Source organism: Pelodiscus sinensis, chromosome 5 (genome assembly GCF_052426305.1).
Source record: "Pelodiscus sinensis isolate ZL-2025 chromosome 5, ASM5242630v1, whole genome shotgun sequence".
NCBI lineage: Eukaryota > Metazoa > Chordata > Testudines > Trionychidae > Pelodiscus > Pelodiscus sinensis.
Window position 1 is genome coordinate 118,939,980 of NC_143056.1, and position 16,950 is coordinate 118,956,929.

At 46.1% G+C, this 16,950-nt stretch overlaps 1 protein-coding gene across 1 annotated transcript in view; it reads right to left on the bottom strand.

Annotated features, from left to right (window-relative positions):
* Positions 1-7,971: 7,971 nt before the first annotated feature.
* The window catches only part of MUC5AC (mucin 5AC, oligomeric mucus/gel-forming), a 114,743-nt gene continuing 105,764 nt past the window's right edge, over positions 7,972-16,950 (bottom strand). Inside the window, exons 67-69 of the mRNA XM_089778831.1 lie at positions 16,223-16,262; positions 9,755-9,884; positions 7,972-8,417 (exon numbers count right to left, since the gene is read on the bottom strand). Coding sequence (XP_089634957.1) covers positions 8,150-8,417; positions 9,755-9,884; positions 16,223-16,262 — 438 coding nt within the window. The 3' untranslated portion in view covers positions 7,972-8,149. The remainder of the gene's footprint in view (positions 8,418-9,754; positions 9,885-16,222; positions 16,263-16,950) is intronic.

The following is a 16,950-nucleotide window of genomic DNA, read 5'->3' on the forward strand; positions in this document are numbered from 1 at the left end:
TTCATTCAGATAAATAATGCTTACAACTCCCGTTCCCTCCACATCCCCTAAAGTATGTCTACACTACAGCGCTAATTCGAACTAACTTAGTTCGAATTAGTTAATTTGAACTAAGCTAATTCGAACTAACGCATCTAGAAATAAAAAGTAGTTCGAATTAGCGTTTTGCTAATTCGAACTAGCGCGTCCACACTGATTGGACGCAGGGGGGAATTAAGGGCAGCTGAAACCGGTTCTGGCAGGGCATCAGGTCAGTAGTTGCTTTGTGTGGCTGCTGTCTGAGGCTGAGGCTCGTGCTTAAAGGGACCCCTCTTCAACTTCCCTGTCTGCAGTCCCCTGTCCGCTTCGTTCCCCTGGTCGCACTGCTCTGGCTTTTTAAAGCCTGCTTGCCTAGGTCAGCCTTTGCTTTTCCCTGCACGGGCCCCCAAACACTCTCACGCAATTTGATTTTCTCTACACCTGAGTAATACAAGATAAGTGAGCCATTTTCTTTCTTCCTCATTTGTTTCATTTCCTCTATCATTCAGCGGCTCCAATAAGAGACATGTTCAGGAGATGGTTTGTTCTCCAGACTAACATTGAAAGGCAAGCGTTAAAATGCTTGACCTTTTTGACAACTTTTCTGTTTGAACTGCAGTTATTTCAGTATTTTAGTGACAGATGGCAGAACAAGGAGCAATGGTCTCAAGTTGTGGTGAGAGAGGTCCAGGTTGGATATTAGGAAAAACTATTTCACTAGGAGGGCAGTGAAGCACTGGAATGGGTTATCTGGGGAAATAGTGGAGTCTCCATCCCTAGAGGTGTTTAAGTCTCGGCTTGACAAAGCCCTGGCTGGGTTGATTTAGTTGTGATTGGGCCTGCCTAGAGCAGGGGGCTGGACTTGATGACCTTCTGAGGTCTCTTCCAGCTCTATGGTTCTATGATTCACATCCTGTGATGAAGCAACATGATGCTTTTGCAGTCATCTGATTGAAGGGCATTACCTCTTTTTTTCCTCATAGGCATACCCCAGGACACTCCATTGCCATGTTCTGTCACCAGAAACCTGGAATATATCATCCACAATCGCTGCCGCTCTGTGGAGAAGGTCGTTCTGACTCACTGTGAAGGATCATGTGGAACTCTCTCAATGTAAGTAAAGTGAATCAGTCAAGGAGATACTGAATTTAATTGACATATAGACTGCTTCCATGAAAGGGGCAATACATAGCCAGGCTGAAGAGTCAGTAGCTGAAGAGCTAGAACTGGTCAACTCCAAGTCTCACAAGCACTGACGTTTGTAACTGGTTTGGGGATACTGGCCAAAGGGCTGATTCACGTACGTAATGAAGTCCATAGAAAAGGGACAAGTGACTCTGCAGTTTTGCTTCCAAAGAGCTGTGTAGATTCCTTCTTGTCTACACTGTGAGAGCCGGATCACTTGCCATTTGCGTTAGAGCAGAAAACATGCTGCCTTCTACACTGGCCTCTTGTGCAAGAATAGTTGCGCAAGAGGGCTTTTTCCTGAGCAGCAGCATCATAGTTCTTGCGCAAGAAGCACTGATTTCACACATTAGAACGTCAGTGATCTTGCACAAGAACTCCCTGCCAGTGTAGACAGGCAGCATGTTTTCTACAATCTAAAATCATGCGAATGTAGACACAGCCTTTGTCTTTTGCTCTGAGGCTGAACCATTTTGCATGTGTATTGAGAAAGAATAGTAGAAAGGAAGACTAGCAGTCAGGGCATGCCTACAATAGGAAATTATTTTGGAATAACTAAATTTGAAATAATTACTCCCAAAATAACTATTTTGAAATAAGCGTTATTTCCAGAGGAAAGCAGAAGTACAGATTTCAAAATAACCAGCCCCTTATTTCAAAATAATGGGCTAGGTGGTGTGGATGCTCTGCTTATTATTTTGAAACAAGAGGGATTATTTCAAAATAACTCTCTAGTGTAAACCAGGGTTCAGTTTGCACTAGAGCTCTGCACAAGGCTTCTGATATGAAGAACATTTAATCAAGAAAGGCAAACTGGGTGTCCAGCTTCCCAAGTAAGTTTGAATTCATTTTTGGGGGACTATTCTAAAGCCCCTTGAAGGCAATGGCAATAAACTTATTAATTTCATTGGTGTTTGGATCAAGCCCCATGTTGAGACTTCCAGTAGCACTAATTAAGTGGCATTCTCTAGAACGAAAGAATCTTTCAAATACTATCTTGCATTGGCAATGAACGCCCAATTTCATTTACCTTTGTCAGGATATAGCTGCAATCTCCAAAGAAGGACTAATGTTTCTCATCAAACGTGGAGATGTGGGAACCACCTTCAATAGAGCAAGTGCCAGGGCACGAAAGGCTGACACACATCCACTGGCCTCCAGTACAGGTACTGAAATAAAAGATGAGAGAAGTTTGTTAAGTTTGAGTGACAGAAGCTTAAGGAAAATATTGGAAAATGGGGACCGATGGCCACTTCATTTCCTCCTCTGCTTTTGATCTCTGCAGGTAGATTAACTGATATTGCACTAACAACTCGGAATGAATAAGGGGAAAGCATTTCTGTCTTCATGATAATTTAGTTTCAATCTAAAGCTATTCATTGCAAATCTCTAAATCAAATGCAACCCTTGTGAAAGTGGAAGCAATTCTGTTCAATACCAAAATGGATCATATCTAGAATATTCATATTTCAGGCTGGAGTCCCCAATGGCTTTATGTTACTCAGGGCTGATTTGAGCTTCCAGTGACAGGATTTGATTCTCCTGGGTTTGAAAATGAGGTAACTTTTGTCTTATTCAAGTTTTTGTTCTCCTGCACAGGAACAGTATGTCTAAACTACATGCCTCTGTCACCAGAGGCATGTAGATTAGGCTACCAGGCATAGGAAAATGAAGCGGCGATTTAAATAATCGCTGCTTCATTTAAATTTACATGGCTGCCGCGCTGAGCCGATCAGCTGTTTGTCGGCTCAGCGCGGTAGTCTGGACGCGTGGGTGTCGACATCAAAGGCATTTGTCTACCACCCAGGTTACGTCTAGACTGCAAGCCTCTTTCGAAAAAGAGCGTCTAGACTGCAACCAGTACTTTCGAAAAAGCAAGCCGCTTTTTCGAAAGAAAGCACCCAGGCGGTCTGGATGCTCTCTTTCAAAAACGCCCTGTTTGCATTCAAGAACACCTTTTTTCGAAAGAGTACTTTCGAAAAAAGGCATTCTTCCTTGTGAAATTAGGTTTACCGCCGTCGAAAGAAAAGCTGCGTTCTTTCAATTTAATTTCGAAAGAACGCGGCTGTAGTCTAGACGCAAGTGAAGTTTTTTCGAAAAAAGGCGGGGACGCCATGTGGGAGGGCGGCCCCAGCCCACCGGGTCAAAAGGGCGGCTGCAACACTGGAGAGGGGGGAAGCCAGGAGGGAGCAGGCACTGGCGGTGTTCTCCCCTCCTCCACAGGTGGCCCCAGCGGAGCAGCAGCCAGAGGGCTCTGGGCAGAGCGGCAGACCACCCGGGACCCGGGACCCGGCCGGGAGCAGGAGGACCAGGTCCAGCGGCCGGGGAACTGTGGCAGGGAGCAGGGAGCCGCAGCCACCGCGCCTGGGGACCAGAGCGGGCTGAGCCCAAGTAAAGACATCCCGGCCTCGGCGACCTGTGAGAGCAACCCGGGAGCAACCGCTGGGGAGGACTGCGAACCAACGGCCTGGGAGCCCACCAGAGGGTGAAAAGGACAGAGAGTGAGAGGCGAAGGGGTGACAGCGAACCACCTCGCCACACTGCACATAACAAAATCCATTCTGCACATGAATAAAAAAAATAGAGGGAACATTGGCAGCTACTGTACCTAGACTTATAGATGAATGTCTGTTTATCATGTATAAATCCTGAAAATAGCTGTTCTTATAAACTGAGTGCTCCCAACTCCCAGTGTTTACAAACGGAGATGAGAACAGTCAGCGCTGCACAGAATCAGTTTCTAATATCAGGAAACGTTTTTGCGGGTGGATGGTGACTAAATATAGTCGACTTATTACAAACAGTGGCTAAGGAAGTTGCCAGGTTTAGAGAGCTCCATCTCTAGGATGCTGTCACATACTCATTTCAGTCACTTTGTGGCACATTGGACGCATGTCCTGAGTAAACCCCTGTCATGGGAAAGAGTATTTCCATTAACATGGATAGAAGGAAGCACATGTATCAAGGAAGGAAAATAGCTCTTACTGTAGCTGTGGAACAAGCACTAAAACGTACCAAGTAGCCTAGGAGAGCTGCGCTACGTATACAGATACGTGTGCTGATGCTTTTGAATATGAAAAAGAGATGAATGTTAACTTGCCTGGGGGGCAGACGCAGCCATCGGTACAGTGATCTTCACAGAGCTCTGACCTTTCCGGGTTGGTGCAGGTGTTGGCGCAGGGAGAGCCACATTCCATGTGCTGCATGTTGTAAGGGCATGTCTTGTCTGAAAGTAGGGAAAAGGACAGAGAGTTCTTGAGTGAATCCTCCTTTAAACCGTGGCGAGGTGGCATCTGTATCTGATGATGAATTCTTTAGGAGATGTGTTAATACTGGTAATTTGTTATTGACTCCCGCAGGGAAGCCTGGAATCCCCAGTCACTGGAAAATGTTTAAACCCTTTAATTCTTGTAAGGCCCCGAGGCACTTAGGTTAACACTGACTTTGTGAAAATGAGCTGCTTAGGCCTCTTGATGGACGTCTGCATAGGAGTACATTTCCAAAGTTTGGAATTTGTTGCACGCAGGCCCAATGTCAGCATTTCTGGGCCCCAGGGCAGAAATCAATGGGCTGTCTGCCCCCCTCCTTCAACTGGGGTCACAAGCTCCATCCTGCCTGGAGAATCCCCAAGTACCCCCGTCCTCTACCAGAGGAGCCCTCAGCCAGCCCAGCTCCTTCCCCCATTTGCTTGGATGAACCCCAGGGCAGCCGCATTGCACCAACCTATCCTTTCCCAGGTCAAGCCCACCTGCTGTGGGAGAAAAGCTGCAGCAACTTCTGATTGAAAGCAGTGTCTGATTGAAAGACATTTTCGATATGCCCCATGCAGGTTTCAGGGCCTAGTAATCTAGCTCCAGAACCTGCATGGGGCATATCAAAAGCATCAAGACTCAAGAGATGCTTTCCCCCAGAGCAGACAGAGCTATCGCGGCAGTGGCTGGAGTCCCCAGGCCCTGGGCAGTTGCCCCCTTTGCTCTCTTGTGTGGCGGGGCCTGGAGGCAAGCACAGAACAAAGCCTCTTCTTGGGATACTTACTGCACAGTCCTTCAGTTCTCCAGTTCAGAGGTTGCCCGCCAGCATGGGAACACTGCCGAGAGTATTCAGCAAAGGTGTTACAAATGCAGAAGTCAGTCAGGGTATGTCTACACTACCCCACTAGTTCGAACTAGGAGGGTAATGTAGGCATACCGCACTTGCAAATGAAGCCCGGGATTTGAATTTCCCGGGCTTCATTTGCATAAGCGGGGAGCTGCCATTTTTAAAACCCCGCTAGTTCGAACCCCGTGCAGCGCGGCTACACGGGGCACGAACTAGGTAGTTCGAACTAGGCTTAAATAGAACTAGCAGAGCGCTTAATTCGAACTAGGTAAACCTCATTCTATGAGGACTAACGCCTAGATTGAATTAAGTAGTTCGACTTAAGGGCTGTGTAACCACTTAATTTGAACTAGTGGGAGGCTAGACCTTCCCAGGTTGCCCTGGTGGCCACTCTGGGCAGAACCAGGGAAACTTGTCTGCCCCCCTCCCGGCCCTGGAGCCCTTAAAGGGGCACAATCTGGCTACGGTACCCGTGCCAGGTGCAAGCCTGCCAGCACCCAGCCAGCAGACCCTGCACGTGGCACGGCACAAGCCAGCCATTCGCTGCAACCCAGCCCTCTGGCTCTTCCCAGGACCAGGCTGGCGGCTCCCAGGAGCCTGCCCGGGGCTGCAAGAGGTGGGCGCCCACCTGGTCTAGTGCGGAGATCGTGGACCTCATCGAGGTTTGGGGGGAAGCTTCCAACGTCCACGACCTCTGCACTAGGCACAGGAAAGCGGCTGTCTAGGGCAGGATAGCTGCCAGCCTGGCCACCCAGGAGCAGGTTTTCATGAAAATAAAGGTGGTCCAGTGAGACCCCCGACCCTGAGCCTGAGCTTAGAATGTAAAAACATAAGAACGGCCGTACTGGGTCAGACCAAAGGTCCATCTAGCCCAGTAGCCTGTCTGCCGACAGCGGCCCACACCAGGTACCTTGGAGGGGATGGACCGAAGACAATAACCAAACCATTTGTCTCGTGCCATCCATCTCCAGACTTCCACAAACAGAGGCCAGAGACACCATTTCTACCCCCTGGCTAATAGCACTCCATGTACCCAACCTCCATGACTTTATCTAACTTCTCTTTAAACTCTGTTCTAGTTGTAGCCTTCACAGCCTCCTGCAGCATTGAGTTCCACAGGATGACTATTTGCTTTGTGAAGTAGAACTTTCTGTTATTAGTTTGAAGCCTGCTACCCATTCCTTTCCTTTGGTGTCCTCTAGTCCTTTTATTATGGGAATTAATGAAGAACTTTTCTTTATGCACCCTCTCCACACCACTCATGCTTTTATAGACCTCTATCATATCCCCCCTCAGTCTCCTCTTTTCTAAGCTGAAAAGTCCCAGTCTCTTTAGCCTCTCTTCATATGGCACCTGTTCCAAACCCCTGATCATTTTCGTTGCCCTTTTTGGAACCTTTCCAAGGCCAAAATAGCTTTTCTGGGGTGAGGAGATCACAACTGTACACAGTACTGAAGATGTAGGCATACCATAGTTTTATACTTCTCCTCCTCCTCCTTCCCCTGGTTTCCCCCTTCCCGCTCACTCCTTCCAGGTTTCCCAATCCCCTCTCCAACCCTCTCTCTTCCCTTCTCCCACCTCCTTTTCCCACTCTCCCCAGAGGTTAATCCCCCCCCAGTTTTGTTAAATAAACAGAGTTTCTATTTTTGAACACACATGTCCCTTATTTTTTACATCAGGAAGGGGGGCTAGGGAGGGGTAAGTGGAAGGAGGTGAGGGAGGAATGGGGTACGAGCTCCCAATGGGGAGGACTGGGGTGGCTCTGCGGGCTCCTCAGGGTGGAAGCTCTCCTGCAGGGTCTCCTGGAAACTGACAGCACCTCGATTGACCCCCCCCGGATGGCAGCCTGCGGCAAGTGCAGCCGGGCTGATGGCTGAATGCTGTGATGTGCCGAGTGTGGGCACTCAGGGCACTCCAAGACAGGACTGCTTTGCTGTCCCTCATCCAGGTAGACAAGCAAGCGGGGAACCCTGAGAACTTTCTGTCCAGGGTGGGGTTTGGGTCCCTTTAAGCACAGCCCTAGGCTAGCCTGAGACAGCAGCTCCACATTCTAAGTCATAACCTGATGCCCTGCTGGCACTGCTTCCGGCCAGCCTTAACTTTGGTTCAGGGTCCACTCAATGTGGACATGCTAGTTCGAATTAGCAAAGTGCTAATTCGAACTAGTTTTTAAGTCTAGATGCGCTAATTCAAATTAGCTTAGTTCGAATTAAGTAATTCGAACTAAGTTAGTTCAAATTAGTGCTGTAGTGTAGCCATACCCTCAATGAAGATATCTGCAGCTCCGTTTTGTGGATGCAGATGTGGATACGGATACAAATGTTGTATCTCTGCAGGGCTCTACCCAAATCTTTCTAGTAAATTAAACCTGATCTTTCCATTGTTTTGTTGCAGCAGATATAATGGTGGTACAGAAGAGTTACCCTTTGTAACCTTTTGAGACCCAGAATCTAGATCTCGATAGATTTGAGCACTTAGAGAGCCAAAAATAGGTATCCAGTTGACTTAGAAAAGCTGGCACTTTACTGCTTACGCTCGAGAGCAATCTTCCTTCCCTTTCAAGGGCAGAAGGCTCAAGTGTGCAGATGAATAAAGACAAGGAGTTTTCACTTTTGAAATATGACTTTAATCATTGAAAGCAAAAGAAACTAATTTAAGACCAAACAAAAGAGACTTGGTGTAATAGTTTCTCTTTTGTACACAAAAAAATAGAGTTCAGTTAAAAATAATCAGAGAATGTGAGGCAAAGGAAGAAATGGGAAAAGGCAAAGCATTGAATTAAGATGAGATTGGTGCATAAAGCCTCCTTGTCTTTTTTTTTTCCTGTGTGTCGTTACTTTTCTGCCCTTCACTGCATTATTCTCTGAATGGCCCGCTTGACTCGTTCGATGGCACCCTGTTCTACATTTTCCTTTGAGCGTTCGCTGCTTTTGGCCTCTTCTGAGGAGCCTGGTACGGTGCACTCAGTGTCGAAACATTTACAGTTGTCCACATGTAGATATTTGTATGTTTTAGTTTTCCCATCGGGGCATCTCAGTAGAACTTGCTTCTTGACGGTCTCTGTCTCCCTGCAGCAGGAACATTTTCGCTGCATGGAGCTGGCCTCAGCTGAGTATCTGTTTGAGAGCACGGAAAAAACCACTGTCACACTATGCTATAAAATAAATGAATGGAGATGCCTACCTCCTTGAAATAGAAGGAACCTTGAAAGGTCATTGAGTCCAGTCCCCTGCCTTCACAGGAGAAGTGAGCACCACCCCCGACAGATTTTTGCCCTTGATGCTTCCTCAAGGATTGAGCTCATATCCCTGGGTTTAGCAGGCCAATGCTCAAACCACTGAGCTATCCCTCCCACCCTTTACTTATGGTGTAAGTAGAGGTGGAAAGAAAGTGAAATGAGGCACGATGCTATTTGAGGGGATAAGCTGCTGTAAGAAACTGGAAATAATAGGTTTAAAAGGCTTCTCCAGTGGTATGAATTAGAGGAGCTGCTCCCTCAGCTGAGCTGGCAGTATGCTAGGTACCAGGTTCAAGTATAATGTAGCCTGCTGTTTTTAAAAAACAAGTCATCAAGGTCTGGAATTTGAGAGGGGCCTAAGTGAATTAGGCACCCTATTCCCATTGGAAGTCACTGGGAGCTGAGCGCCCAATTCCCTTAGGTGCTTTGGAAATTTCTGCCCCAAACCATGTACTCTGGTTGCTTTCCAGTTACAGAAAATCAGATGGGAACACTGATTGGGGCCCGCTTTTCATCACAGGAACCTGTTTGGGGCCAGTCGTACTGCAGCAATTCAAATAAATAATCCCCATAAGGAATGGGCTTTCCTCCAGGTAATTGTTTTCAGTGGTAGACTGCCAAAGATCATTTCAGTGGGAAATCAGGGTTATACTCTTAACCGCTGGTTTCTTCAAAGTTCTCTCATTTCAGAGCAATACTAACTTCATTATCTCCACAATTATGAAAAGCCCTTTAGCACACATTTTTTCACTTCTTTACCACACAAGTGTCTCCCTCTTATAAAAGAGTCTCTCGTTTTTCCCTCCAGTCCTTTATACATTCATCTTTGGAAAGTAGCATCTCTGCTCATGATGTTCCGATGTGGCTATTGTTAACGTATTGCCTACATCAGGAATTGACTCAGTGCTGCTCTAACGCAAATGGCAAGTGATCCGGCTCTCACAGTGTAGGCAAGAAGGAATCTACACAGCTCTTTGGAAGCAAAATGCAGAGTCACTTGTCCTTTTTCTATGGACTTCATTACGAACGTGAATTAGCCCTTTGGCCAGTATCCCCAAACCAGTTACAAACGTCAGTGCTTGTGAGACTTGGAGTTGACCAGTTCTAGCTCTTCAGCTACTGACTCTTCAGCCTGGCTATGTATTGCCCCTTTCATGGAAGCAGTCTATATGTCAATTAAATTCAGTATCTCCTTGACTGATTCACTTTACTTACATTGAGAGAGTTCCACATGATCCTTCACAGTGAGTCAGAACGACCTTCTCCACAGAGCGGCAGCCATTGTGGATGATATATTCCAGGTTTCTGGTGACAGAACATGGCAATGGAGTGTCCTGAGGTATGCCTATGAGGAAAAAAAGAGATAATGCCCGTCAATCAGATGACTGCAAAAGCATCATGTTGCTTCATCACAGGATGTGAATCATAGAATCATAGAACCATAGAGCTAGAAGAGACCTCAGAAGGTCATCAAGTCCAGCCCCCTGCTCTAGGCAGGCCCAATCACAACTAAATCAACCCAGCCAGGGCTTTGTCAAGCCGAGACTTAAACACCTCTAGGGATGGAGACTCCACTATCTCCCCAGATAACCCATTCCAGTGCTTCACTACCCTCCTAGGGTATGTCTACACTACCCCGCTAGTTCAAACTAGCGGGGTAATGTATGCATACCGAACGTGCTAATGAAGCCCGGGATTTGAATTTCCCGGGCTTCATTAGCGTAAAGCCGGCTCCGCCATTTTTAAAAGCCGGCTTGTTCGAACCCCGTGCCGCGCGGCTACACGCGGCACGGGCTAGATAGATCGAACTACGTAGTTGTTTTGAACTATCTGTACACCTCGTGGAATGAGGTGTACAGATAGTTCGGAACAACTATGTAGTTCGAACTATCTAGCCCGTGCCGCGTGTAGCCGCGTGGCACGGGGTTCGAACAAGCCGGCTTTTAAAAATGGCGGAGCCGGCTTTACGCTAATGAAGCCCGGGAAATTCAAATCCCGGGCTTCATTAGCACGTTCGGTATGCATACATTACCCCGCTAGTTCGAACTAGTGGGGTAGTGTAGACATACCCCTAGTGAAATAGTTTTTCCTAATATCCAACCTAGACCTCTCTCACCACAACTTGAGACCATTGCTCCTTGTTCTGCCATCTGTCACTAAAATACTGAAATAACTGCAGTTCAAACAGAAAAGTTGTCAGAAAGGTCAAGCATTTTAACGCTTGCCTTTCAATGTTAGTCTGGAGAACAAACCATCTCCCGAACATGTCTCTTATTGGAGCCGCTGAATGATAGAGGAAATGAAACAAATGAGGAAGAAAGAAAATGGCTCATTTATCTTGTATTACTCAGGTGTAGAGAAAATCAAATTGTGTGAGAGTGTTTGGGGGCCCGTGCAGGGAAAAGCAAAGGCTGACCTAGGCAAGCAGGCTTTAAAAAGCCAGAGCAGTGCGACCAGGGGAGCGAAGCGGACAGGGGACTGCAGACAGGGGAGTTGAAGAGGGAGAGCAAAGTGACCCCACTGCCGAAGAGGCTACCCGGTGAGAGTACAAGCTGTGGTGTGAGTGTGTGCCTGTGCCTGACTGTTTGAATTTTACAGTTTGAAGTGTGAATTGAGAGTCTGATTCCAGGTGAGTGCTAGCAGTTTCAGTTTCAGCTTCTGTGGCAGATGGGACTGAGAGCCTGCCATTGTTCCCTTGATTGCCTCTGATTAGCCTCAGGCTCAGCCTTCCCCTGTGTGACTCAGAAGGGAGCAGGCCTGACCTAGGCAAGCAGGCTTTAAAAAGCCAGAGCAGTGTGACCAGGGGAGCGAAGCTGACAGGGGACTGCAGACAGGGGAGTTGAAGAGGGAGTTGAGCAGAGGGAGTGACTGATGGTGATGAAGACCAGAAGCGCTTGCGCCAGTACTTCTCCTGTCTCCTCCACCTGTGCCTGTATCCAGACAGAGAACCTGATCATGGATGCCTCAACCCAGGTCCTGGTGTGGTGTTGCAGTATTTGTGGCTTGCAATTCCCACTGAGTGATCTCCAGGCTGGGGGAGACAACCGTTGTGAAAGGTGCCTGCTGGTGGAATCTCTCAGGCAGCAGGTGGGAGAGCTACAGGAGGAGGTGGCCAGGCTGAGGTGCATTTGAGGCCATGAGGAATTCCTGGACAGTATTCCTGTGGAGTCCACTGAGGTCACTGTCCTAGGATGTGGGACTGTTGACCAGCCACTTATGAAGGAGGCGGTGATGCAGGGTGAGCACTGGCAGCTGGTTACTTCCAGCAGCAGGCAGTGTTCCACCCCTGCTCCTAACCCTCCCACTGTGTTGTTACATAACCGTTACACTTTACTTTCTGCAGGAGACAAGGAGTCACCCCCCACAGTGGAGGAGACCAGGCCTTACACCACCAAGGTTGAGCCGTCTCCTGCCACCACTGCGAGGAAGAAACGTAGGGTAGTGGTGGTTGGAGACTCTCTTCTGAGGGGAACGGAGGCACCCATCTGTCGCCCTGACAGTTCATCTCGAGAGGTATGCTGTCTGCCGGGGCCCGTATCCGAGATGTTATGGAGACATTGTCGAGGATTATCCGGCCCTCTGACTACTACCCCATGCTACTCATCCACGTGGGCACAAATGATACTGCCAGGTGTGACACTGAGCGGATCAAGTGTGACTACAGGGCTTTGGGAGTACGGGTGAAGGAGTTTGGCGCGCAGGTGGTATTCTCTTCGATCCTTCCTGTCAAAGGTAGGGGCCCAGGCAGAGAGAGGTGCATCCTGGAGGTGAATGCCTGGCTGCGAAGATGGTGTCGCCAGGAGGGATTCGGCTTCCTTGATCACGGGGTGCTCTTCCAGGAAGGACTGCTTGGCGGAGATGGAGTTCACCTTTCCAGGAGCGGGAAGGCCTTGTTTGGACACAGACTGGCTAACCTTGTGAGGAGGGCTTTAAACTAGGTTCGACGGGGACAGGTGAGCAAAGCCCACAGGTAAGTGCTGAATGTGCGGGACTGGGAGATGGGTTGGAAATGGGGGGGACTACGGCCTATAATGGCAAGGAGAAAGGAGGGTCAGCGCACAACAGGGAGGCAAGATCAAATCAGTATCTTAGATGCCTATATACAAATGCAAGAAGTATGGGTAATAAGCAGGAAGAACTGGAATTGCTAACCAATAAATACAACTATGATATCATTGGTATTACAGAAACCTGGTGGGATGGGACGCACGATTGGAATGTTGGTATGGAAGGGTACGGCTTGCTCAGGAAGGACAGACAGGGAAAAAAGGGAGGAGGGGTTGCCTTGTATATTAAAAATGTACACACTTGGACTGAAGTGGAGATGAACGTAGGAGATAGCTGTGTAGAGAGTCTCTGGGTTAAGCTAAAAGGGGTAAAAAACGAGGGTGATATCATGCTAGGAGTCTACTACAGGCCACCCAGTCAGGTGGAAGAGGTGGATGAGGCCTTTTTTAAACAATTAACAAAACTATCCAAAGCCCAAGATTTGGTGGTGATGGGGGACTTCAACTATCCAGACATATGTTGGGAAACTAACACAGAGGGGCACAGGCTATCCAATAAGTTTCTGGACTGCATTGGAGACAACTTTCTGTTTCAGAAGGTTGAAAAAGCTACCAGAGGAGAAGCTGTTCTGGATTTGGTTTTAACAAATAGGGAGGAACTAGTTGAGAACTTGAAAGTGGAAGACAGTATAGGGGACAGTGATCATGAAATAATAGAGTTCATGCTCTTAAGGAAAGGTAGAAGGGAGACCAGCACAATTGAGGTAATGGATTTCAGGAAGGCAGATTTTGATAAGCTCAGAACTTGTAGGTAAGGTCCCATGGGAAGCAAGACTGAAGGGAAAAACAACTGAGGAGAGTTGGAAGTATTTCAAAGGGTCGTTGTTAAGGGCCCAAAAGCAAACAATTCCGCTGTGGAGGAAGGATAGAAAATATGGCAAAAGACCAGCTTGGCTTAACAAGGAGATCTTGCATGATCTCAAAATAAAAAAGGAGTCGTATAAAAATGGAAACTAGGACAAATAACAAAGGATGAATACAGGCAAGCAACACGGGAATGCAGGGGCAAGATTAGAAAGGCAAAGGCACAAAATGAGATCAAACTAGCTACAGGCATAAAGGGAAACAAGAAGACCTTTTATAAATACATTAAAAGCAAGAGGAAGACCAAGGACAGTGTAGGCCCACTGCTTAGTGAGGAGGCAGAAGCAGTAACAGGAAACTTGGAAATGGCAGAGATGCTTAATGACTTCTTTGTTTCGGTCTTCACCGAGAAGTCTGGAGGTGTGCCTAACGTAGTGAATACAAGCAGAGAGAGGGTAAGTTTAGAAGATAGGATACACAAAGAACAAGTTAAAAATCACTTAGGAAAGTTAGATGTCAGCAAGTCACCAGGTCCTGATGAAATGCATCCCAGGATACTCAAGGAGCTGATAGAGGAGGTATCTGAGCCTTTAGCTATGATCTTTGAAAAATCATGGCAGACAGGGGAGATTCCAGAAGACTGGAAAAGGGCAAATATTGTGCCCATCTATAAAAAGGGGAATAAGAACAACCCAGGAAACTACAGACCGGTCAGTTTAACGTCTGTCCCAGAGAAGATAATGGAGCAGGTAATTAAGGAAATCATATGCAAACACTTGGAAGGTAATAAAGTGATAGGGAATAGCCAGCATGGGTTTGTGAAGAACAAGTCATGCCAAACTAATCTGATAGCTTTCTTTGATAGAATAACGAGCCTTGTGGATAAGGGAGAAGCGGTGGATGTCATATACCTAGACTTTAGTAAGGCATTTGATACGGTCTCGCGTGATATTCTTATTGATAAACTAGGCAAATATAACTTAGATAGGGCCACGATAAGGTGGGTGCATAATTGGCTGGATAACCGTAGTCAGAGAGTTGTTGTTAACGGTTCTAAGTCCTGCTGGAAAGGGATAACAAGTGGAGTTCCTCAAGGGTCTGTTTTGGGACCTGTACTGTTCAATATCTTCATCAATCATGTAGATATTGGGATAGAGAGTATGCTTATTAAGTTTGCAGATGATACCAAACTGGGTGGGGTTGCAACTTCTTTGGAGGATAGGGACATAATTCAAAATGACCTTAGCAAGTTAGAGAAATGGTCAGAGGTAAACAGGATGAGGTTTAATAAAGAGAAATGCAAAGTGCTCCACTTAGGAAGGAACAATCAGTTCCATACATACAGGATGGGAAGCGACTGTCTAGGAAGGAGCATGGCGGAAAGGGATCTAGGGGTCATAGTGGACCACAAGTTGAATATGAGTCAACAGTGTGATGCTGTTGCAAAAAAAGCAAATATGATTCTAGGTTGTATCAACAGATGTGTTGTAAGCAAAACTCGTGAAGTCATTCTGCCGCTCTACTCTGCACTAGTTAGGCCTCAGCTGGAGTACTGTGTCCAGTTCTGGGCGCCACATTTCAAGAAAGATGTGGAGAAATTGGAAAGGGTACAGAGAAGAACGACAAGAATGATTAAAGGTTTAGAGAACATGACCTATGAAGCCAGGCTTCATGAACTGGGCTTGTTTAGTTTGGAAAAAAGAAGATTAAGGGGGGACATGATAGCGGTTTTCAAATATCTAAAAGGGTGTCACAAGGAGGAAGGAGAAAACTTCTTCCTCTTGGTTTCTGAGGACAGGACAAGGAGTAATGGGCTTAAAGTGCAGCAGGGGAGGTTTAGATTGGACATTAGGAAAAAATTCCTAACTGTCAGGGTGATCAAATATTGGAATAAATTGCCAAGGGAGGTGGTGGAATCTCCCTCTCTGGAGATATTTAAGAACAGGTTAGATAGACATCTGTCAGGGATGGTGTAGACGGAACTTGGTCCTGCCTTGAGGACGGGGGGCTTGACTCAATGACCTCTTGAGGTCCCTTCCAGTCCTATTTTTCTATGATTCTATGATTCTATTATTATTAAATCAAAACTATTAGGTGCTATCAATGTTACTAGTGCTAAATCAGGACTAAAGGGTTTTGCCAAGCCACACATAGTAGCCAGTTAGAGATGTTTTAGATAAGCTGCTGAAAGGACTTTTAACATAGCAGCTTGTAAGGCAAAGTTTCATCTCCAGGCCAAAAATAAAACTATTATTTTTATTTATATACTTCACTGCTTTAGGCACTGAACTCAACAAATCAGAAGGAAAACTGAAAAGAAAAACACAGACATAAAAATACAGTAGGTGAGCTACATTATCTCCATGTCTTCCAATCCCAGTGAGTTAGGCCCTTTCATCCACCTGCCTTTTCTTTCCCAAAAGGCACTTCTGCTGAAAAGCCCCCTCTGCAGCTATGTTGATTGATTAATAACACCAAACTGTGCTGTGTGGCCATATACTCAGTCAAGTCATGTCTACACTAGATCTGCCAGGAACCACTCTGTGTTTGATTTAGCATGTTTTACCTAGACCCTCTTAATCAAATGCCAGAAGATCTATCACCAGCGCTGTAAGTATAACATGGCCCCAGTGTCTAACTTTCTTCTGGGCATGCTTTATGTGCTCCACAGAACAACTAGTAGGAGTATACTTCCATCTGATTAAATTAATGTAGTTTAGCAATAACTTTTAGAGAGGAAAAAATCAGTTCCTTTTTAAAAAAATGCATTTCATTTTTAGTTAATATATGAACACTGGGTAACGGTACTCACATGTTTTACAGCAACCATTCGGCAACAGTGTAATAGTGCCCTGAAAACAAATCAGAAAAAATATATTGTCTATATTTTGAAATTTTATTATTTACATGCACAATCGAGGAAAATAATTTGTTCTATAGCATGAATTACTGGTTGTAATTGTATGGCCTGTATTATACAAGTGGTGACAATAGATGACCATGATAATTCTTTTTTGACCTTAAGATCTGTAAATTCACAATGGATTCTCTTGCACTATGTAATTCTTTGAAGGAAAGGCTTGTGGCATACAAAGGTTGTCACTTCCAAATTACTGTTTTCCATGGAATTCCACGCTTTTTTATCTGACATAACCACAGTATTTTCTCATTCTTTCAGTAGAAAATAAGTATGTTGTATATCAAATTATTTATTGAAACTATTGTGTCCACAGGACACTCATGAAAATATGCTGCCTCATACAAAGATGATCCTGCAGATTACGGTGTGTTAGAACATCGTAGTTCACTATTGGTCAGTTTTTAAGCTATGGGACACTAATTGCTTACTATAAATCTCAGGACCCATCAATAAGTAAATAGTATATGCACCATATGTTCCTTTAGTTTGATGGAAGAATGTTTCAAGAAATTAGTGCAAACAAAAAAAAAATAGAATAACCAGGGCTTACATTCCTATATACTATTTCCCAGAACCCTTCCATGTCCTCCCCAGGTGGAGCTCTGAAGTTCCCCATGAGG